This window comes from Nannospalax galili, unplaced genomic scaffold, assembly GCF_000622305.1.
Source record: "Nannospalax galili isolate Female #2095 unplaced genomic scaffold, S.galili_v1.0 scaffold337, whole genome shotgun sequence".
Classification (NCBI taxonomy): domain Eukaryota; kingdom Metazoa; phylum Chordata; class Mammalia; order Rodentia; family Spalacidae; genus Nannospalax; species Nannospalax galili.
In genome coordinates, this window is record NW_008340932.1 from 1,637,668 (window position 1) to 1,659,721 (window position 22,054).

The window sequence follows — 22,054 nt, forward strand, 5'->3', positions numbered from 1 at the left end:
TGTCTTTTCCCACAGGAGAGCCTGCCATTCGCTCAACCAGGAAAGCTGTTCCCACTGCTCACCTATCCCTCTGGTCTCAATGTGTCATTTTCACCCAGAAAATGATGTCAAGCCTAGGCCAGAAGTCTTCACTAACTAGGCTCTAAGAATGGTGTTCCTCAACTCCCTGGCCCTTCTCTGTGCCCCACTCTGGGATAGTGTCATTGACTGCTCTCACAAGAGTAGAGTTCATCACCAGTGTGAGTGGTGCCTAGCCCAGTGCCTGGCACACAGTAGGTGATCTAAGCATTTGTTGACTGTTGAAAGAACGAGAGACTGTCTTACATTGGGGCTCTTATGAATGAATAGGAGTCACAGGGTGGAAAGGGGAGGAGAGGGGAACAGCATAGGCAAAACTCAAAAGTCTGTATCTGTGGAGCATGTTTGGGAATCGTGGGAAGGCAGGTGTGTGCTCTGGCCGGGAGAGTGTAGGATCAGAAACAGGATCTGTACCAGGTAATGGGTTCAGGTTGGGAGGGCCTACACTCCAGGCTAAGCTATTGAATGATGGTGTCTTTCTCACCAACCCTGCTTCTTCACCAAGGAAAACAAAGCTAAAGGAACAAGGATGGGGATTTAGGAGAGGGGTCAGCCTTTTCCTTCACAGATGAGGAGGCTGGGTCTTTCTTTCCACACTGCGTGGCTCTCCTGTTCTACTCCTAACCAGTGACATTTCATATCCAGACACTAACAAATGCAGCAGCTGTAGAATTGAAAGAAATTAGTTAGGGGCCTAAGAAAAAGCAGGGAGCAAAAGGAACAATCTAGAATGTCTTGGTTCATTTTCTGTTTCTAACAATACCACAGCTGTGTAGCTTACAAAGAAAGGAAATTTATTTGAGCTTATGATTCCGGACCAAGGTAGAGGGGCCACATCTGGAGACATCTGGTATTCTTGCTGACAGAGTCCTGGGGTAGAACAGTGATGGGCAGGTAACATTCAAGAGACCCAGCCAATCTGCTTTACAGCACACTGGTTCTTGATAGAGTCCTTTAACCCATGTGCCCAAGAATCATAGGAATAGACATTTGTTCATGAGGACAGAACCTTTACCATCTTTTAAAGATTCCAAATGCCTCTTAATGGCATATAATGGAGACTCTCCATGTCAGCATGAGTTTGAGAGGAGACAAGCCACATTCAAACCACAACCCCTGTTAAGAGTGCAGGCTCTGCAGCTTCCCGGCCTGGGTTTGAATCACAGCTTCACTCCCTGATCCTTGGTCTTGTGACTTAGCTTGCTTAGCCTCCCTGACCCTGACTTCTCATCTGTAAAGTAACAAAGGCAACAGTTCAGTATTTCATTTTATGGGGTGGTTGTGAGCATGAAATTCTCTGGCAAGTGTGAAGCACCTGACACTCTGCTGGTATACAGAAAGTATTACAGGGCTTCCACAGAGTATGAGTGTTGTGTGCTATGCACCTAGTATGTAGGTATGCACTTACATAGTAAGAATTCAGTATACATTGGCAGCAATTGTTGCTAATATCATCTCCAGGAGCCAAAAGAATGTAATATTTGAAGTAAATATATTGACCCTAGAATAAGAAAGAAACAGCTTGCAGAGGCACTCTCTCAACTCATCCCTTCCACAGCTCTCTTTCTTCCCTTTTCTTTTCAGTCAAGGTAAAAATCTCGGAGTGTTTAGATGACTTGCCCAGGGACAAAAAGGTAGTTCAATAGGCATCAAGTACCATAATCAGATCTGGGACCTTCCTAGGGATGACCCTTTCTGTCAACTCTTTCTTTGTCCTTTGGAAAAGTACTTCTATTCACTGAGACTCACTCTTCTCAGTGATAAAACTAGGGGGTGGGGGATTGTAACAGTCAGGGAAAACATTGCTAGCTGCTCTAACAATCAGTCCTCATCTCAATGACTTACTCACTTGCTCAGGGTGTAGCACGTTGTAGGTTAGGTTAGTGGAGCAGCACACAAAGTCATTCTGCCATCTGTCCTCCTTCATCTTGACTCAGTATTTCCCAGGATCACCTCAGCAATCTCCCCTGGCTCCTATGCCTCTGGCCATCAGTTGAGAAAAGAGAGACTGCAGAAGGTCCATCGCACTGATCCCAGCCCAAGGTAACAAAGCCTTACTTACTTCCACATTCCATTGTCAAGAGCCAGTGATGGGAGCCCAGTTAGGTACAAGGGATTGGGAAGTGAGGGCCAAGCATCCTAAGAGAGAAGATAACCCTAGTGTAGAGCTGTCCCTGCCACAGGAATGAAGCAGATTCTGTGATCTCCATTGGCCACATAGGAGCAGAAGCTGGATTCTGGGACGGCACCCTGCCTGCAGCCTAGGCCCTCCTGTGTGTGATGTACAACTCCTCCCTCCCACCCAGAAAGAGAAGCTATCCCTGCCAAGCCTTCTCAAGGGTGGGTGGCTGATGAGATAATGATCTTACCATGCTTATTGCCTCTTGGAAGGCAGGTGCTGGAGGAAAACCAAGTCCGCTCTGATTTTTCTCCCTGTTCCCTTCACATTTCTTCCCAGGATAAATTTAACCAGCAGGGCCTAGGATGCCAACTTCTTGTTCTCTGAGTCGATGTCAGAGCATTTGTCATGGATGCAGCCCCAGTTTGGGAATGAAGGCCCCACAGGCCCAACCTCTGCCTGTATCAGATACCTGTGATCCACCCCTTACCCCCCGCACCCCAGGCACTGTGAGAGCCACATCTCTGAGACCTTGAATTCTCCAGTGGTGTAAGAACATAGACTTTAGAAGGATTTTGAGACCTTCCTCAGGGCTGCCTGTGTCCTTAACAACTGCCTGGAGCCAGAGATGGTTCAAGGATTCCAAGTATAGGAGGTGGAGTCATCTGTATAGGTCAGAATCTCAACTCAAGCAAGTTACCCACTCCTCTGTCTAATGGCCAACAACAGTGTGTTCTTTATGAGATTAAATGGGGTATTCTGCACATGTTCCTGGTGCCCTATACATGGTGGGTATAGAGGTCTGTGAACACCCTCAAGTCAGTCTGAAAGCCACAGGTTCCTGGAGTTTTCTGCCCATTCCAGATTCTCCTTTTCCAAACTTGAGACCTCCCCTAGAGGCCTCCTTGGAGAACTGACTTCTTGGTCCCCATCTTAGAGATGGCATCCTTCCTACTGTCTATCCCATCATCTTCCTGCTGCTGCACTTGAATTCATTCTGCTTTTCCTTGACCTGTGTAGCCCTCTCCCCTTCATCCCTTTCCTTGACCTGTAGGCCTTCCCTTCTTCCTGCTCAGTGGCTGTACTTCCTTCGGGCTCCTTCCTGGGTCACTCTCATTTTTACCCTCCCCACCCCGCCACCCCACCCCCAGAGAAGACCCTCCTTTCTCCTCTCACACTGTCCTTTCGGCTGCAGAGTCCACAAGAAACCTTTCTGGGTTGGGTATACTTAGGGAAACTTTTTCACTGAATAGTTTTCAGCCTTGCTTAGGCAACGGTTCATCACTGAGGCACACCACTCTGGCCATGCCCAGGCATTGGCAGGGACAGAAATCTGCCTGAACTTTGGTACTCCTTCCCAACCCTGGTAAAGGTCTCTGGACCTGAGCTTCCTCCTCTGAAGTGGGGGTAGGTGGCCTCAAGAGGGTAGGTGTTAGGGTAGGTGGCCTCAAGAGGGGTGATGGGATTGAAGAAATACTGCACAAAGACATGGGGTAAGGGGAGCCAGCCAGGCGGGTAAAAGACCCTCGGGCTGGAAGCATGTGGGAGCTGCTACCCTGGGCTTGGCATGGGCAAGGAGAGGGAGCAGACTGTAGACTCTGGATAGCTGAGGCAGCCAAACAAGGCTGTGCCATCAGCTCCTGGCCTTGCAAGGGGAACTAAGCCATTGGGGCTGAGCAGACTGAACACCCTGACCTTTCTGCCCTCCTGACTGTACTTCCCATTGGATGAACCCACCTAAGAGCCCAACAATGTGCTTGACAGAAGCAATCTCTCAGACCAAGCTCACTGGGCCTAGATCCTCACAGATAGGGGGCAGAGAATGAGTGTTGGGGTAGATGAAATCTGACACAGGAATTTCAATAGTGCCTGCCTCGAAGAGTTGATCTCAGAAAGTGTTTACGCCCTCCTGCTAACAGAGCTTTAAGGGGGCATGTGCACCCCTATTTTTATAGACATGGAAACTGACACCCTAACATAAAAGGCTGTACTGTTTGCAGATGGTGACTGCAGGAGCTAGACTCATTTCTGTCCAATTCCAGAGTTCCCCACAGTGCAAAGGCAGCCAGAGTGGTAGCCAACGGTTCCACAATTCCCCACCTCCTCTCCTGTGATCCTTCAGTTCAGATCCACTTGTGCTGAGCATCTCCTTCTCCCACCAGTACAGTTTCAAATGCAAATGTCCCCGAGAAAGGTAGCACATCAGTCATGGCTCATGTTCGAGAAAAGGGCTCTCAGACCCCTCTCTCAGCCAGGAGAGGACTGGGGACCTGTGGAGACTGGGAAGATTCAGAGGGAGAAGCCAGCACTGAACAAGAGCAGTGCTGGCCTCACACACTTAGGGCTTTCTGGGCTCTTCCATTTCCATTACTTCACTTAATCCTGACATCAGGGGCCCATTTTGCACTAGTGGGAATTAGCCCAAAGAGGACATATTCTGCCCTTAGAGTTTGGTCTGCAATAGGCAGACACATAGAGAGATGTGCATTGACTTTAAAAGTCAAAAGGTTAATACAGTTCCAATCCAAGCCCAAGACTTACTGTGAAACCACAGGCACATCCCTGCCCTGCCATCTACAAAATGGGGTGTGAATGCTCCCTTTTGTGTGGACACCACCTGGGTCAGTGGGGAGAGTGAAATGTGATCATTCCTATAAAGAATCCACCCAGCTCATCACAAGGCACCCAGCAGCCAAAGCTGAGGAGTAGGGGTGAAAGTATTGGACTTGGGTAAACCTGGCACCGAATTTCTCTGATGAGACAACCTGGGCGAGTCATTTAACCTCTCAGAGCCTCCTCTGAAAAACAGCAAAATCATTTCCCTTTGCCACAGGATTGAGGCAAAGGTGGAATGAGGTGTGGTATCAGGATGCACTTTTCTCAATTACCATTTGGATAAAAACATACATGTTCAACAAATAACAATGGTCAACTTCAGCAGGTGTTTCCTGGGTGCTTACTATGCCCCAGGACTGTTCTACAATGCCATAAGTAAAGTATTAATGCTCTGGGCCACCCTGTGGAGCAGGACAATTGTATTCTTCCCATTCACAGATGAGGCACCTGAGCCTCAGAGAGGTTAAATAACTGGTGCATTGTTACATAACTGGTAGATGGTCAAGCCAGGCTTTGAACCCAGGTAGGTTAAGGATGAGACCTGTGATACTCAAGTAATAACTCAAGAAGCCTGGGGCCAGCTACGGTTCAAACCTTCACATAAAAATTATCAAGGGAGGGACCTGGGAAGACGGTTCAGTGGGTAAAGTACTTGAGTTTGATCCTCAGCACCCACATTTTTAAAGGCCAGGTAATCCCAGTACTGGGGAGGTAGAGACAGGAAGATCCTGGGGTCTCACTAGCCAGCCAGTCTAGACAGTTAATGAACTCCAGGTTTAGTGAGAGACCCTGTCTCAAAAAATAAGGTGGAGAGCAATCAAGGAAGACAGCAGACCTTGGCTGCCTCCAGCATGCATGTGTGTACACACACACACACACACACACACACACACACACACACACGGAAATTATTTTACAGGGAGAGTCTTGGATACATGGCATAAAAATGAAGGTTCTATAGGTCCTGGGTGTGGCCCAGGAATCTGCTCTTTGAAGTCTCCATGACGGATGTCTGTACAGTAGCTTGGGGAGAGCCACAGGACACTAAAGGACCCTGTGGCAGGAGAGACAGAAGTCCACATGCGGACCCACTTTCATCTCTGGCCTCTAGGTTTGCTAAATACTACAAAATGGAGAATGGCAGCGAGTACCGAACACTCCTGAAGGCTTTTGGCATCCGCTTTGACGTGCTGGTGTACGGGAATGTGAGTCCTGGGCTGGGCAGATGACATGAACAGGGGAGGTATCCCAGGCCAGTGCCCAGGTTCTGAAGAGCCTTCTGATAGAGGGGTCTGCCCCAGCTGGCTGCATCTCCTAACACTTCCCCTGTAACTTTGAAGGGTGGGACACGCTGATCTACCCAAAACCCTTCAGGCCCCACAGTCTCAGACTTTACCCCAAACCTGCTGAGCCCTCTGCCCACATGCAGTTTTTATGCATACAGGCCGGCAAGTTCAACATCATCCCCACCATCATCAGCTCTGTGGCAGCCTTCACATCTGTAGGAGTGGTGAGTTCAGTCCTTCCAGGCTCTCCCAAGGCAGTCAGGGTGGGGCCCAGCCAGGCACAGCCTGCAATGAACAGCCCAGCCAAGCCCTCCCTCCTGCCTCCACCACCTCCTGCTAAGTAGCCCTGGGTAGGATACCTCCAGTCATTATTTCCCAAGATACTGCCTTTCTACTTCATGAGGCTCCACCTAATAATAAATTCCTGCTTCTCACCAAGAAAGTAGGGAGACTCCATGTTTCCATAGACTTTGGGTACCTTAGTGAGGAGCAAAGCCACCAGGCAAGGTAGAAAAAGACCCACTCCCAGGGACCCCTCCCCAGGTCCCTTGCTTTTCCTACCACACTCTGTGTTTGTTGTGGTCTGGGGTATTGCTCAGCAACTGGAAAGGTGGACCATGGAGACATCCTGAGAATTTCTGGGCATTTTTCTGAGAGGAAATGCCAGTCAGGCCTCTCTGAAAGATCTTACTCCACCCCCGCCTCAGCCTGCTGTAAGCCTAGGGCAGTCCTGATCAGGGCCTGGGAAGCTCAGGGCCACTCCAACCCTGCCACCTGCTCCCACTCATCAAGACTACCCTCTGAGCCTGCCGGTCCCCCACCCTCCTCTAGGGGACTGTTCTCTGTGACATCATCCTGCTCAATTTCCTCAAAGGGGCTGACCACTACAAAGCCAGAAAGTTTGAGGAGGTAAGTTGGGGGAAGAGCATGAGCAAAGGGGGAGGGCTGGAACCCCGGGACTCTCAGTGGCTCACTTTCTGAACTGCTCATTGAATCTCAGTGAATATTTGGGGTCTAAAGAGGGTTCAGCCAAGAATGGACTCTGAAGATCTTGGGCTAGTGGTGTAACTCAGTGGTCAAGTGCTTGTTTACCTAGCATGCACAAAACCTGGGCTCCATCTTCTGCAAGAAAAATAGCGTATGTTAGGGGTGGGGAGTTTCTGGAGGTAGTCGCTGTCAGCATCACCAACCGCTTGTTGCCCCTTCTCCACCTCTGGGGCAGAACAGATCCTACCAGGAGATGGCTTGACTTTCTTTTTGTGCTTGGAGTGTATACCAAGTCCTGGGCTCCCACAGACTTGCTCTAACTCCCATATGAACCAGGCCGATGCCCTCACTGACGATTCTGTGAAATGGGTGATCCGGGAAGATGGTGATGTTGGGCAGATGTGACAATGCCAGCTCTTGTGCCTGCAGGTGAATGAAACGACCCTGAAGGGGGCTGCCTCGGTCAACCCAGTATTCCCCAGTGACCAGGCCACCGTGGAGAAGCAGTCCACAGACTCAGGAGCCTACTCCATCGGCCACTAGGGCCTCTTTTCAGGACCCCATGCTCACCCTTGGTCTGCAGAACCTTCATCAGGGCACTCTAGCTAGGCAGATGGGGTGGATGGGGAGAAGAAGTTCTCTAACTTCAGCTGCTCACCTCAAAGGCCACACCCAGGGATCTGGGCCCTCATTTTCCAGCAGATAGGTGGCACTTCCTGTGAAGACCTGGATCTTGCCTGCACCCCTTGCATGCCCCCATCTGCTTCCCAGGACCCCTGAGACAGCAGCACCTGAGTCAATCCCCTTCAAAAGAATAGAGATGAGGACAGTTAAGGACATGCCCACAAGGGCCTACCAAGTGAGCGCTTCCATACACATTATCTCACTGAGTCCTTAGAATAATCCTACTAGGTAGATATATATCCGTTTCCTTGTTTTGAAGGTAAACATAGGCTCAGGGAGCCAGACATGCTACATGGCTAGGAAGTGAAATTTGAACCCAAGTCTATCTGGTTTATCCACTCCCTCAGTATCAGCCCTTCTGCCATTGGTCACCTGTTCCTGCCCACATTTAGGTTAATAGTGAGCCTAGGCTTTTTGGAAAATGCAGACCCTGCCTTAGAAGAGCCCAGTTAGACAGGGTGTTATGTCTCATCTCTGACTTGGGCAGGTCCCAGGTTCAGAAGGAAATTAGAGGCGTAACTGTCAGTGAATTTTTTCTTGCTTCACTCCACAACTTAGCCTCAAGCCAAGGAAAGACCCTTTTCATTCTCCCACTGGGCACCTACGCATGCATATATCTGGGCACCCTCACTCCTGGATCCAGAGAGGGCACACACACACACACACACACACACACACACACACACACAATGTGATTCCTGGACCTAGCATCATGCTCCAGGAAGTCAGCAATCCTTATTTAAAACATTGTTGAAAAGGTCACAGCTAGGGTCTCGGGATGTAGCCTAGTAGGTAGAGTGCTTGCCTAGCATGCATTGAAGTCTGGGGACTGTTCCCCAGCAATACATAAACTGGTCATGATGGCAAATACCTGTAACACTCAGGAGGTACAGGCAGCAGGATCAGAAGTTCAAGTTCATTAGTTCATCCTCAGCTACATAGTGAGATTGAGGCTAGCCTGGGTTACATTAGACACTGTCTCAAAAGAAGTGGCAGGGTACAGGGAGACCTGATGCCCTGTGAGCAATTCAGCCAAGTTAGCCAGGCCTTGTCCCCATAGGACCCGAACATGTAATCCGTTAGAAGCTAAAGGGGCCTCAGAAACCATCCTGTCCAATCATCTTGCTTACAGATCATCACATTGAGGCCAGGAACAGAAAATGACTTGTCCTATGTCAGAGTGAGTAGTCAAGAGAGAGCCCAGGTTCCCTACTATTCAGAGAAGGGCACAATTTGAGAGGTCAAGCCCACCATGGCTCCACTGACCCAGACATCCCCTGTCTCCTTACTGGGCTTTTATTTAGTGAGAGGAGAGACCCCCATCATCACAAAGGGCAGAGATCAGGAGCAGACCCAGGTTTTAGGAAGCCTGAAGCATTTGTAATTTGGGAGCTTTTTAAATTTTTGTTCTATTTTATTGGATTTTATTTTGAAACAAGGTGTTGCTATGCAGTCCTGGCTGGCCTCAAACTTGCAATCCTCCTGCCCCAACCTCTCCGCAATATTGGGATTTATAGGCAAATGCCATCATTCCCAGCTGGGGGTATCTTTCTAAAAGGAACACAGAATTAGGTATCAGAAGGAACTCAAGCAAATGAGTAGGACTGAGGTATGAGTCTCATTAGTATCAGGGTAAATCTGCCTCTGGGAACGTGAGCATGAAGGCAAGGTCTTAGAAATTAGCTTCTGTGTACATAGAGGGCTGGCCCCTCACCAGAAGGTGCAGAGAAGTGCGAGGAGGGGTACTCTGGGGGCAGTATGGCAGGCTTACACAGGGATACTTACACAAACCCGACCCCAATGATCTCCCACCCCAGGGAGAGAAGGGGTTAGAGTTTCCCCCACATGAGGCTCATCAATCCCTCCCTTACTCTGTGCTCACCCACAGTCGCATCCTCACAGATGATGGATACTGTCTCCCCAGCACCAGCCTCAGAACCTTGTCAGTGTTCAGAGACCTGACCAGGTTTCATCTCTCCAGCAGAGACATCAGTAAAGGCAGCATCACATTTTCCAAGAAGGAGGCCCTTAGGTCCCCTGTGGGCTAAGGCAGGGTTCACAGAGATGCTTCCTAGGAAGAGATCGGGGCACTGTGTTCTAGAAGGTCCCTGGGCCCTAGACTGGGGTGGTCCTCTCTCAGGTGCCTGAGCCCCTTCTGGGCCTGCCAGTAAGTGTATAAACCCTGTCCTGTGCTACCCATGTACGAACTAATGTGCTACTCCTGTAGGCTAATAGTACTAATGACAGCAGCCGGTCTGTGTCTAATGCATTGTGTTTTGCTCAGCTCCGTCACCCACACAATCATGTGAACCTTCACTCCATGGCTTGGGAGGTTGCTGTGGTTTGTTATTAATTCTGTTTGGTACAAAAACAGACAGTATATAGAAACAGAACTGGGACCATATTCATTCTGAAGGCTACATTGTTTACTCAGTATAAAAATTATCCTTTAGTGTACATCTCTAATACCCACACTCAGGAGGCAGAGGCAGGCAGATCTCTGTGAGTTCGAGGCCAGCCTGGTCTATATAGTGAACTTCAGGCAAGTCAGGGCTACATAGGGAGGCCCTGTCACAAAAAGCAAAGCAAACAACAACAACAACAAAAAAAACTATCTTTTAATGATGCCACACCATCGGCAATCTGTGGGCTAAATGTATGACAGGTTTTGCCTAGTTAAACCCTCATTTTGCAGAAGAAGCTTAAATTTAAGAAATGGATGTAGAACTGAGATTTGAACCCAGAATTTTGTGATGCTGGACCCAGGGATATTGACTCCTGTGGGTATATCTACTGGGGAGAAATCATGAAATTTATTGACACATTTTTTCTGTATATGTTAGCTAGGCTAAGCAAGGCTTTGCTGCAATAACAAGTAAAATCTCAACAAAGTGGGCTGAATACCTCTTAATCTGATAGCTCTGCTGTCTGAGACAAGCTCCCAGGTATAAGTTTCAAAGCCCAACTTTCCTTCAAAGGAATACTGGGGTATGTCCTCTTGGTTCCCAGGAGGAGACAACACTGAGCATAGCAGTCACTGCCTTTTCATCTTCACTTCTTTTTCTCGAGGCTCCTCTTCTTCCCCTCCTGTGGGATCCCCACTGACGGTCCCACACCTTTCCCGTCCCTCAAACCCTTCATTTCAGCAAGTTGCCAACCAACCTCCAAAGGGCAGTAATAGACAAGGTTCTGGGGAATGTCTTTTCTCGGGGGAATTTGCTTTTTAATCAAGAGCTATGCAAGAATGGAAAGGCTTAAACAGCCAAAGCAATTACTATATAAGGGCAGAGTCAGAGACTCCACAATAGTACCCTAAGGAAGCTTTAGTCTAGAAGGAGCTTCCCCCACACCCCACATCTCTACCTATGGTTTTGGCTGTCAAGATGTTGGGTTACCCAGTTGGATAGAAGTCCTTTACTAAAACTCCTTCCCTGGGGAGATGTCAACAACAGCCACCCCCTCCTCCCAAGGTCCCAATGACAAACAGAGGTAAAACTTCCCCAAAGTTCACTCTTGAGAACCAGTGAGTTTATTGGGCTTACCAAGCAATGCATGAGGGGTTGCTTACAAGAGTATGGGTACTCCCCACATAAGGCTGCACCAGAAGGTCTTTACCCATCAAGCAGGCATGAATAACAACTTCCACATAACCATGTAAATGAAGCCCCTGGTTCCTTAGTATTCCCCAGACTAGATTCTCTAGCCCTTCCACAAGGACATATGCAGTTAGGGCTGAATTGCCCACCATGGGTTAGAATGTGCGGAAGGTACCCAGATGAGGGTCTGGCAATTCTCCCTGGCTTTCTTATGCAAGGGCAGCAACAGTCAACAAGCCCAGCTGTGGTGATCTTTGGCAAGTGGGAATAGCTGAACTCAGGAATATGGCAGCTGTTGACTCCCAGGATAGTCCTGTACAAAACAAGACCATTCTCTGTCAGAGATATAGATGAAGGCTGATAACCAGGGACTCGGTGTTCCACTGAAATAATATCCTCACTGTTCATCTTCCACTCCCTGCAGTAATTCCACTATCCCTTTAGAAGCAGAACATCAAGAGTCCACTTATTGCAGCATTCACTACAAGGACCCTCATGGGGGAACCTCTCTGGAAGATCCCCCTCCTACATGATTCCAGGCCCTGATCAGGAGCTGTGTGACCCAATCTCCTTCCAAGGCAGTGGGACAGACTCCTCTACTGTGAGAGTCCTGGAGACCCAACCAACATTAGTGAGGTTCCTGGCCATGCCATGGTCCATGTGCCTATGACCAGAGACCTGCCATGTTCAAAGGACTCATCCTACTAATTCTCCCTCCACCCATTGTCCATGATTGTGCCCCATCCCTGTCCTGTTCCCTCAAACCCAGTAGCCTTAGGAACAGAATCCCTGGGAATACTGGCTTTTTGCTCTTGATGTCGTACTGCAGCAGATGCATACACAAGCATAAATATGCACACAGTCAAATTGACACATACACACACATACATACACATGGTTAAAGACACAGGGCTGCATACACACACATATGCACAAGAATTCAAGCACATAAGGGTACATAAGCTACATAGATAGACATACCCATAAAATATGGAAAAGTACAAATATGTGCACACTCACACCAGTACACACTGGCATATACTTGCACACACTTATGTAGGTTCACACATACAGAGATATGCACATGTATGTATACATTAAAGTACATATGCACACATGTACAGTGCACACACAAATCTTTCTCTCACAGATGCGCGCACACACACACACACACACACACACACATACACATACACACACACACACACACACACACACAATCCAGGGCTCCTTCTACACTCTTTAATACCAAGTCTTAGCTCTGAATTTCCTGCTCTATCAATGCTAAATCCTTCTTGCAGAATCCTTCTAGCCCAGTGTTCCAGCTGGCACAAAGTTAAAGATAACACTAGTGTTTTCTCTCAGTTCCTCCAGGGTCTGAGAAAGTCGGGTAAAGGAGGGCTGAGGCCCAAAACAACAGGAATGAGATCTGTGGTGTTGCCCAACTCCTGCCTCTGCTTCAGACCCACCGGTTGGGGCAGGGGCGGGGAAGTTCTTCCTAAAGCTGTGGCCTCTCTGCAGAATGAAGAGAGGAGGACAGAGGGGAGAACAAACTCTTTCCCAAAGGTGGCTGGAAGAATGGGAAATGGGAGTCCTTGATGGACGCCAAGCAACACAGAGCTAGCAGGCTGCTGCTTTCACTCATGCCCTCACGGTGTCACCCAAGTGCAATCTCAGTATCCACACTAACTCATGAATGAAACATTTCACACCCATCTTGGGAAGCCACCAGATGCCTCACTCATACCTAGGCCAAGCAAAGGAGGAACAGCTTCCCACTAATTGGAATCTTTCCCTCCTCTCTTCTCTCACTCACTGGAAGGGTGGAATGTGAGACCAGTGGAGAAGGGATTGGGGAGAGCATTGCCTAGTCCCTGCTCAGCTTCCTGGTGGCTCAGTGCTTCTACCATGTCATGTACCAATCTCGATCATGGCCCCAGACTCACCCCCGCTGCACCCACATCAGCCTCAGCATCTTTCACGTCCAGCATTTTCTCAACGTACTAGAGTACCCCAGAGGGGGCAATGAAGAAACGAGACTCAAGGAGTGCTATAGGATGTCTGAGTTTATAACCAAGAGAGGCTGGGGGACAGAGTCAAGTGCCAAGGGTGGGAGCTGAGCAGCCAGGGATGTGAAGGTAAGAGACTCCAAGTCAGGGTCTCTGCCTCTGTCTTAGAAGGAGCAGATGAAAGGCAGGCGACTTTTGCAAGAAGCTCTTCGCCAGTGGCCCCCTGCAACACAGAACACAGTGTATTAACTAGCCGGGGACTAGATTGAGCCCCACCTGTTCCCTCTCAGGGACCGTTATGTCTTCTTCCATGGCCATCATCATTACCCACAGCCATACTTTATTGAACCTTACAATGACCCAAGTGCTTTTTCTGGGCTATCACATTCAGTACTCCCCATGCCTCCATCAGCATCATTGTCTTCAGAGGGTTCAGAAACAAGCTTCATGGAGATAAATAACTTGCTATAGCCCAGCTGGCATGTAGCAGGTCTGGCATGCGAATCACAGCCCTCTTGCTCCAGCATACACAGTCTCAGCCACTAGACTAAGCTACCTCACATCTGCATTTGTACTCTTCCCGACATTTGCAGCTCGAAGCTGGCATGTTGTTGCTCAGCTGTCTCCAATTCCCACATCGTCCCTTCTCTCCCATCCACATTTTCCATTCACACTGCTGGTCTCATTGATCATATCAGTCATTGGAGTTTGTGAACCTCATATCAGAGGAGGTAAAGGACCCCCACTATAGATGTAGATATAAGTATAGGTATGGAATAGGTACAGGTATGAATAAGGACTCTTCTCTATAGGACTTTCCATCACTTGATTTTGCTCTAAAGAGTCTTTACATCTCAGCCTGCCCCACAGACAGAGTTTTAGTCCTCCATTTGGGGAAGGTAGGTATGAATTTGGGGAGGTGTGCTGACACACCTCAAGGAAACAGCCACTAAAAGTCCACTTTTTCAATGCTTCTCCTTGCCTGGGGCCCAGTACCCTCACCTTTAGTGCACAGAGTCACACAGTGTCCTCTCCCACTCCCAGGCTGTCCTGGGGCCCAATATCCAAAGTCCCAGCAGCTCCCATCAGTCCAGCGAAACTTCTTCCAGAAGAACTAGAGAAGAGAGAAGGTGGACCAGAGAACAGAGGAAGAGCAGTGGGAATATGGGGAAGAACCAAGACTCCTCTCACTTCCCCTCTGCCCAGAAGCCAGATGCCCTCACCACCCAACCCTGAGGGTTTGCAAGGGGCCATTTCTCTGAGACACCACACAGAGCAGGTTTCTCCAACTGTATTGTGGGAATCTTATTAACATGCACACAGATATTTAGGAGGAAGGGTATAGGGCCTATAGTTCTGCATCTCTTATGATCTGCAAGGTGATGATAATGGTTCTGGTTCACAGACCACTCCTCTAGAACTTGGTATAATTCTTGAGCTACCCCTCAAGAAGGAGATCCCCATTTTATAGCTGAAGAAAAGCTAAGGACCTGAGAAAGCCTTTCAGCTAGTAAGCGACTGAGCTGAGCCTCAAGTCAGTCTCCTAGAATCTGTCTCCTGACCCCAGTGATGAATTTTAAAACCAATTCTTGGAGCTGGAAAACAGCACAGCTGGTAAAGTGCTTACAGGGAAATCATGAGGAGCTGAATTTGATCCTCAACAGCCACATAAAAAACTGGGCATGTTGGTGCACACTTGAAATTCCAGTGCTGGGGGGTTGGGGGGGGGCACAGAGGTAGGTTTCCTGGCGCTCACTAGCCAGCCAAATTGAAGACCCCCAGGTCCCAGTGAAGAGACTTGTCTCAAAAAATAGAGTGAACAATTCCTGAGGAACAACACCTGAGGTTGACCTCATGTCTCCACATACAGCCTCACACAGGTGTAGGTATGTGTGTACCCATACAAACACATGAAAAAGCTCCAGAAAAGAGTGAGAAGGTGGGAAATAGGAAGGAACCCTGGTTGTAACTTCATTATTTTAATCTGAAATGTCCCCCAAAGGTCCATGTGTTAAAGGCCTGGTCCCCAACCCATGATGCAATTGGGAGATGGTAAGACATTTCAGAGGTGGGGCCTATTTGGAGAAAGTTCAGGGCATGTGGTTGAAGAGGATCCTGGAACCCAGCTCCTTTCTTTCTTCTTTTGCTTCCTCTTAAATACAGCTCTTCTGCCCCACACTCCCATTATGATGTACTATGTGGCCACAAGTCCAACCAAGAAGATTAAGTTCTTTTGGATTAAGCCTCTGAAACTATGCACCAAAATAAACCTCTCTTCTTGATGAGTTGATTCAGGTATTTTATCACAGTGACTCCTGACTAACTGATAGCAATTACCAATTTCCTTGGTGTAACTACACCACAGTTGATTCTGAGTTACAAGCTTGTCAATGAACAAGGAGTTAGTGAGAGGTGTGGGCAGGCAATTCTCCCAAGAGGCCAGCTCTGTCATGTTACTCTCTGGCACTCTAAAGACGCTTTACCTGCTGAGCCAGCAGTTATCCCTCGGGATAATCAGAACTTTCTGTAGTGGGCTGGACCCTGACTTACCCAGCCCTTGAGGATGCCTCCAATCCAGACGAAGGACTGGTTGATCTTCCTGGCCAAGCTCTGAAGTTGGTAGTTGAAATTGAAGCTGTGGATGGAGACAAGGTTGCCTCGGTAGCATCTCCTGCAGATCCTCTGCAGAGGGAAGAGGTGACAAAGCAAACTCACTCTCCTTTGCCTCAAGATCCTAAATCTCTAAGAAAAATTTCTACAACCCTTCACAGGTTCAATATAAGGGACCTACTCACCTTTCTCAAGCCTTACCTTTTGCTCCTTAATCAGCTTTCAAGACAGCCTTGAGGGAAACAGTAATCCTTTTTGTAGTTATAGCTGCCACTTATGGAATATTTGACATGATGATTCCAAATGTATTATCTCACTTAACCCTCACAACTCTAGAAGATGGTGCAATAGTCAGCCCTCCATATCTGTGGGTTCCCCACACACAGGTTCAACCAATCACACATTGAAAATGTGTGCGTGTGTGCATGTGCGTGTGTGTGTGTGTGTGTGTGTGTGTGTGTGTGTGTGTGTGTGTGTGTGTATGGGGGAGGCACGTGGTGTGTGTGTGTGGTGCAGGTATGTGAGTATGCGGATGCGCACCCTGCACACATGCAGAAGCCAGGCAGGATGTCAGGTGTCCTCCTCTATCAGTCTCCAGCTATTGCCTTGAGATAGAGTCTCTCAGTGAACTGGAAGCTCCATGTTTGGCCAGGCTGCCTGCCAGTGAGCTCCCGGGATCCGCTTGTCTCCTACCTCCAGTGGTGAGGCTGCAGATACATGCAGCCTTACTTGACTCTTCACATGGGTGCTAAAGATTTGAACTCAGGTCCCTAGGCTTGTAGAACAAGCACACTTACCCACTGAATCATCTCCCCAGCCCCTGAAAATAATTTTTAAATTGTGTCTGTGCTGAACACATACAGAATCTTTCCCTTGGCATTGGTCCCTACATAATAAAGTAGAAGAACTGTTCACATGGCATTTGTTAGGTATTACAAGCGGTCTAGAGATGGCTTAGAGAATACAGGAGGATATGCATGGATAATGTGCAAATACTACATCATTTATACATAAGCAGCTTGAACCTCCTCAGTTGTTGGTGTTGACAGGAGTGGGGATGGCATCCTGGGACCAACGCCCCACGGGGACTAAGAGACAACTGTGTCATTTCACAGAATCTTCATTTGGAATATCTTGTGCTCTGAAAGGTGAAGTGACTTGCCCAGGTAACACAGTCAATGAAAGATAGAAACAGTGTTTAATACATCTACTTCTGGTTTTAAAGGTAAGATTACTCTTTTAAAGATTACTCTGTTTAAGATTACTACTTTTAATTCTGTCTCAATGCAGTTACCAAATTCTGAGATATCCTATGGAAATACATACATGTGTGAGTGTGTGTGTGTGTGTGTGTGTGTGTGTGTGTGTGTGTGTGTAAACATACAGACAGGGGCAGGTCCCAGGGTGGACCGCACAGACAGTATTGAGTGAGATGCAAAAGGGTAAACCTATCATTTTGAATCTTTACAGGGGTTGATTTCTTAGCATATGATTTTAATATATTTGTAGTTATTAATACATCATACAATACAATGTATTTTGATCATATCGGCCATCACACCACTCTTTTCTTAGCTCCTCCAAGATCTCTACCACCACTTCCCAATTTCAGATCCTATTTTTAATTTTTTATAAACTAATTTAGACCAATTGAGCTGCCTATATATGCATGGATGTAAGGCCATCCAATGGACCATGGCCAACCTACCATGGATCACACCCCTAAAGAAAACTGACTCTTCCTCCCCAGCAGTCCAGAAGCTGTCAATAGTTCCTCAGCCAGGAGTGATGGTCTGCATGCCCCTGCCGACCCATGCTGCAATGTTGATTGTCTTGACCTTGTACAGGCAGCAACAGCTACTGTGAGTTCATATGTGCAATGGTCCTGTCATGTCCCGAAGACATTGTCTCTCCCCAGTCCTCCCCAACCTCTGACTCTGACCACCTTTTTGCCCCCTCTTCTGTGAAACACTGGTATTTCTAATACCAAAGTGTTTTGCTGAGATCAGTGGTTCTGAAAATGCAATTTTCTGACCCAGAAGATCACCATCACCTGGGACTTTGTTACACACACAAATCCTCAGAGCCTCCCCAGGCCTCCAGATTCAAAGATTGCATGAGTGGAGATCCAAAGTCTGTATTTTAATGAAACCTTCAGGTGATTCTGAAACTTTGAGAACAGCTCATCTAAATGGAAAACAGAAGGTTGAATCCAGTCCCTTCCCTCCTCTTGACCTTCCCCAGTATCTCCCTGACACTTACCTGAGCCTTATCAAATGTATTGGGGGTCCTCACCAGCAGGTACTGGCAGGTGTTGCACCCAGGATTTCCCTGCACACTAACTGTGTCCTCTTCTCTTGGGCACACCAACTCCTTGTCTAAGGCAGCTGGGTCTGACTCCATGGCCTCCTCATTCTCAAAAGCATCTTCCTGTCTGGAAGCCTCAACCTTAACTCCTTCTGTCTTCATCACTTCTTGGTTCAAGGCCAGCTTTCCCTTCTGCTCCTCTGCACCATCTAGATCCTGCACCAGGTCTTCCTCTCTCTTTGGGCTCTCCAGATGGGAGACAGCATTCTCTAAGAAGAAGTAACCAGGGTCAAAAAGACTGTAGGAGCCAGAGGAGGTGGATGACCAAAGGACACAGAGTTTTCCAGACAGCTGGTCAGTTATGTGAACTCACAATGGTGACAGTATGCACAAGCCCCATGCAAGTTCAAACCAGACAAAATCCCAGCATAGACATGGGGAAGTGGTTAAGAAATCCCAACCTGGGGCTGGAGAGATGGCTTAGCAGTTGAGAGCACTAGATACTTTTGTAGAAGACCTGAATTCTACTCCTAGAATTCACATGTGACTAACAACCATCCATAATTCCAGTTCCAGGGAATACAATGCTTTCTTCTGACCTCCACAGGCACTGCACAACATGGGTGCACTCACATGCATGCAAGCCATAGACTCACACACATAAAATTAAAATAATAAATAAAATATTATAAAAAATAAATCCCAACCCAACCTAAAGAACTTTTGGCAACTGATGGTTTCTGAGAGTGGGAGAAGACAGTGTCTTCTCCCATCCCTATGGGATTCTTGGTAGGTTGACCAGGCTCCAGTGGATGAACATACTCTGAGGGACAATTAGGAACACAAGTCAAACTACTCTATAGGCCGTATTGCATATATAGTGGAGTATATTGAATTGGTGGGGGCAGCGAGGGAGGTCCAGACAGGGGAGGGGATCTAAATACCATCATATTGTATGAAAATTTCAAGAATTTCAACAAAGTTATTAAAATATTTTATTTATTTTTATTTTATGTGTATGAGTGTATTTTCTGCATGCATGGAAGTGCACCCGTGTTGTGCAGTGTCCACAGAGGTCAGAGAGGGCAGATTCCATGGAACTGCAGTTACGGATGGTTGTTAGTCACAATGTGAATGCTGGGAATCGACCCAGGTCCTCTGCAAGAGCAACCAGTGCTCTTAACCACTGAATCAACTCTCCATCTCCTAAACAAGTTTTATTTTAAACAAGTTTTAATTTTAAAAAAATTAAGAGGTAACTATATCAAGTCCACTTTCTTTCTAGGACCTTGGACAGCTCCAACCTTCCACTAGTGCCTTCCTAGGGACAGCCATCTGGAGCCAGACTCACAGGTAGAGGAGAACCTGGCCTCTGGCTGGTACCACAGGTGTATGTGGTAATGGAGAGCACTTGTGAGAAGCCTGGAATGGTCACTAGGCCTTCATCTTAATGTACAAGAGCTTTTTCCTTCTGGCCAGAGATGAATGGCTCACTTGAAAAAGACACACTGGTCCTGGCCCCATGAGAGAGAAAACAGAGGGGAGTGTGAGTGGGAGGAGAAAAGAGAATGGTAGGTGAAAACATAGGAGAGGACTTACCCAGATGAAAAGCAGAAATTGTTCCCAGCAGGAGCAGAGGCAGAAGCAGGGGCTGTTTCATGTCTTCTTAGTTCTGTAGTGGAGGCAATTCCACCTTCGTCCTCAGACTGTCCTTGTGTGACTAGCACAACTTCTGGCACGTGATATGATACTTGTTTAATTACTTGAGTAAAGGGAAGACCACAGAGCTTCCTCCTCCTCCAGTGGACAGACCCTGGACTAGAGAGCCTAAAACAGGAGTCAGGGGAGGGGTAACTCGGCTACAAAAGTTCCCTTCTTCTGAGATCTTAATGGCTGCTCCCTAGAACCACACTCAACCCAGACACCAGACTTTCAGGTGTCAGACTCAAGCCAGAGTTGATTTCGCCTATGCTGGGGAAGGAGGAGGCAGTGGCCATCATGGTCTAAGGACAGCCCTTTCAGATATTTTCCCTAATGGGTCTTGCTTCCATCCCAGCTCTGGACAAAGACACTCACCTCCCAAGGGTCTGTGGCCTCCACTCTCTGGCCAGTGGCTGCCATCCCCACAACCAGCCCTTATAATGTGTTTTGGGGGAAGTAAGAAGGGGCCAGGGTGATTGCCCCAGACTGGGGTTGGGGAGAATGGAACTGATAAAAAATTGTTCAGTTTTCTTCACCCCAGACTCTTATCCATGCTAGGGCCTGCTGCCTTACATGGAAGCCATCACACACTGGTTTGTCTGAGAGCCTTGTGTGATGCCATGCCCATCAGCCAGGTGTAATTATTATTAGTGTCATGCCTATCATCCAGGTGTAATTAGTATTAGCACCTCTAAAGTACCCAGACTGAATGATACCCCTTAACCCAGAAACAACTGCTCAAGGTCACTAATCCAAGAAGTGATATGCAAATCCCAGGGAGCAACAGGGAACCATGAAAGGAGGGAGAAAAGGAGCAGCAGAGCCTCAGCAGCCACATGAGATACTTTATATACAACACACCCTTGATCCCCACCTTCACCCATTCCCACTAGGACTTCAGGACCATCCTGCTCTGTAGATGGGGTTCAGAGAAGGAAAAGGACTTGCCAAGCTTGCATGGGAAGTCATGGGGCAGGGAAGTCTTTACAACTTCAACTCTCTCTCTCTCTTCCCTCACTCCCTTAAATCACTCCCTCTCTCATCTTCAATTTGTGTGCTATTTCTTCTGGACTATGGATCTATATTAAGTTTTCTCAAACTTTGTGCTCTCACTAATTGGAGCCAGGCCTGGAGAGATGGCTTAGCAGTTAAGAGCACTGGCTGCTGATGCAGAGGATTGGGGTTCAATTCCCAGTACCCACATGGTGGCTAACAACCATCTGTAACTCCAGTTCCAGGAGAACCTGATGCCCTCTTCTGACCTCCATGGCCATTGTAAAGCATGGGTGCACTTACATATATGCAGACAATACACTCATACACATAAAAATAATAAATAAAATATTTTTTAAAATAATAATTGGAGCCAAATACTAGTGAGGAATGCCCTGTTCATTGCAGAAAGTTTAAAGCACTGCTTGTCTTTATCCACTAGATGTCAGTAACACACACACACACACACACACACACACACACACACACACTCCACAACAAAAACCATCTCCACACATTTCCTAACATCCTCTGTAACATTTTAGGCAACACTAACTTAGACTGAAACCTCCAGATACACCTTCAAGGCTGGCAAAGAGACAGCATCTGGGATGAAAGGCCTCAGGCAGAGTCATCCAGTCAGTCTGTAGAACACCCTGCCCACCCCACCCTCACCTCTTACCTCCCATCAGCTCTCTGTCGCCACTAGAATTAGGACTAGGATCAAACAATGAGACACTCATCCAAGATGACAAATTTAAGGGGACACAATTCAATGTCAAATAAAGTAATATTTTAATATTTTAATACACTCTTTCTTAAAAAGAAATTGAATGCAAAATATTCATGATGAGTAAAATATCTTTTTTTTTTTTTTTTTTTGGTTTTTTTGAAAAAGGATCTCCCTGTAGTCCTAGCTGGCCTGAAATTCACTATGTAGACCAGGCTGACCTTGAACTCACAGAGATCTGCCTGCCCCTGCCTCTGGAGTGCTGGAATTAAAGGCGCGTGCCACCACGCCCAGCCTAAAATACCAAACTTTTAAACAACCACGTTCCCAGTCATTCA

General features: G+C 47.6%; 2 protein-coding genes across 2 annotated transcripts in view; one reads left to right on the forward strand and one right to left on the reverse strand.

Moving 5' to 3' along the window:
- The window catches only part of P2rx3 (purinergic receptor P2X 3), a 35,653-nt gene extending 27,997 nt beyond the window's left edge, over nt 1-7,656 (forward strand). The window contains exons 9-12 of the mRNA XM_008836139.1: nt 5,925-6,018; nt 6,258-6,323; nt 6,931-7,008; nt 7,516-7,656. Of these exons, the coding sequence (XP_008834361.1) occupies nt 5,925-6,018; nt 6,258-6,323; nt 6,931-7,008; nt 7,516-7,629 (352 nt within the window). The 3' untranslated portion in view covers nt 7,630-7,656. The remainder of the gene's footprint in view (nt 1-5,924; nt 6,019-6,257; nt 6,324-6,930; nt 7,009-7,515) is intronic.
- A 5,775-nt stretch (nt 7,657-13,431) lies between these two features.
- Nucleotides 13,432-20,404, reverse strand: Prg3 (proteoglycan 3, pro eosinophil major basic protein 2). The gene is made up of 6 exons (XM_008836140.2): nt 20,369-20,404; nt 19,892-20,024; nt 18,248-18,561; nt 15,926-16,057; nt 14,378-14,489; nt 13,432-13,598 (listed from the first exon to the last, which is right to left on the reverse strand). Exons 2-6 carry the CDS (start codon nt 19,950-19,952, stop codon nt 13,540-13,542), a joined length of 678 nt encoding a protein of 225 aa, XP_008834362.1. The 5' UTR covers nt 19,953-20,024; nt 20,369-20,404; the 3' UTR covers nt 13,432-13,539.
- Nucleotides 20,405-22,054: the final 1,650 nt, after the last annotated feature.

Excerpts from the sequence above, each read along its gene's own strand:
- Prg3 (XM_008836140.2), bottom strand. The coding sequence starts at position 19,952 with ATGAAACAGCCCCTGCTTCTGCCTCTGCTCCTGCTGGGAACAATTTCT. Across the intron at positions 16,058-18,247 it reads ATACATTTGATAAGGCTCAG|AGGATCTGCAGGAGATGCTA; the intron begins GTAAGTGTCAGG and ends TTCCCTCTGCAG. Across the intron at positions 13,599-14,377 it reads TGTGACTCTGTGCACTAAAG|GGGGCCACTGGCGAAGAGCT; the intron begins GTGAGGGTACTG and ends TCTGTGTTGCAG.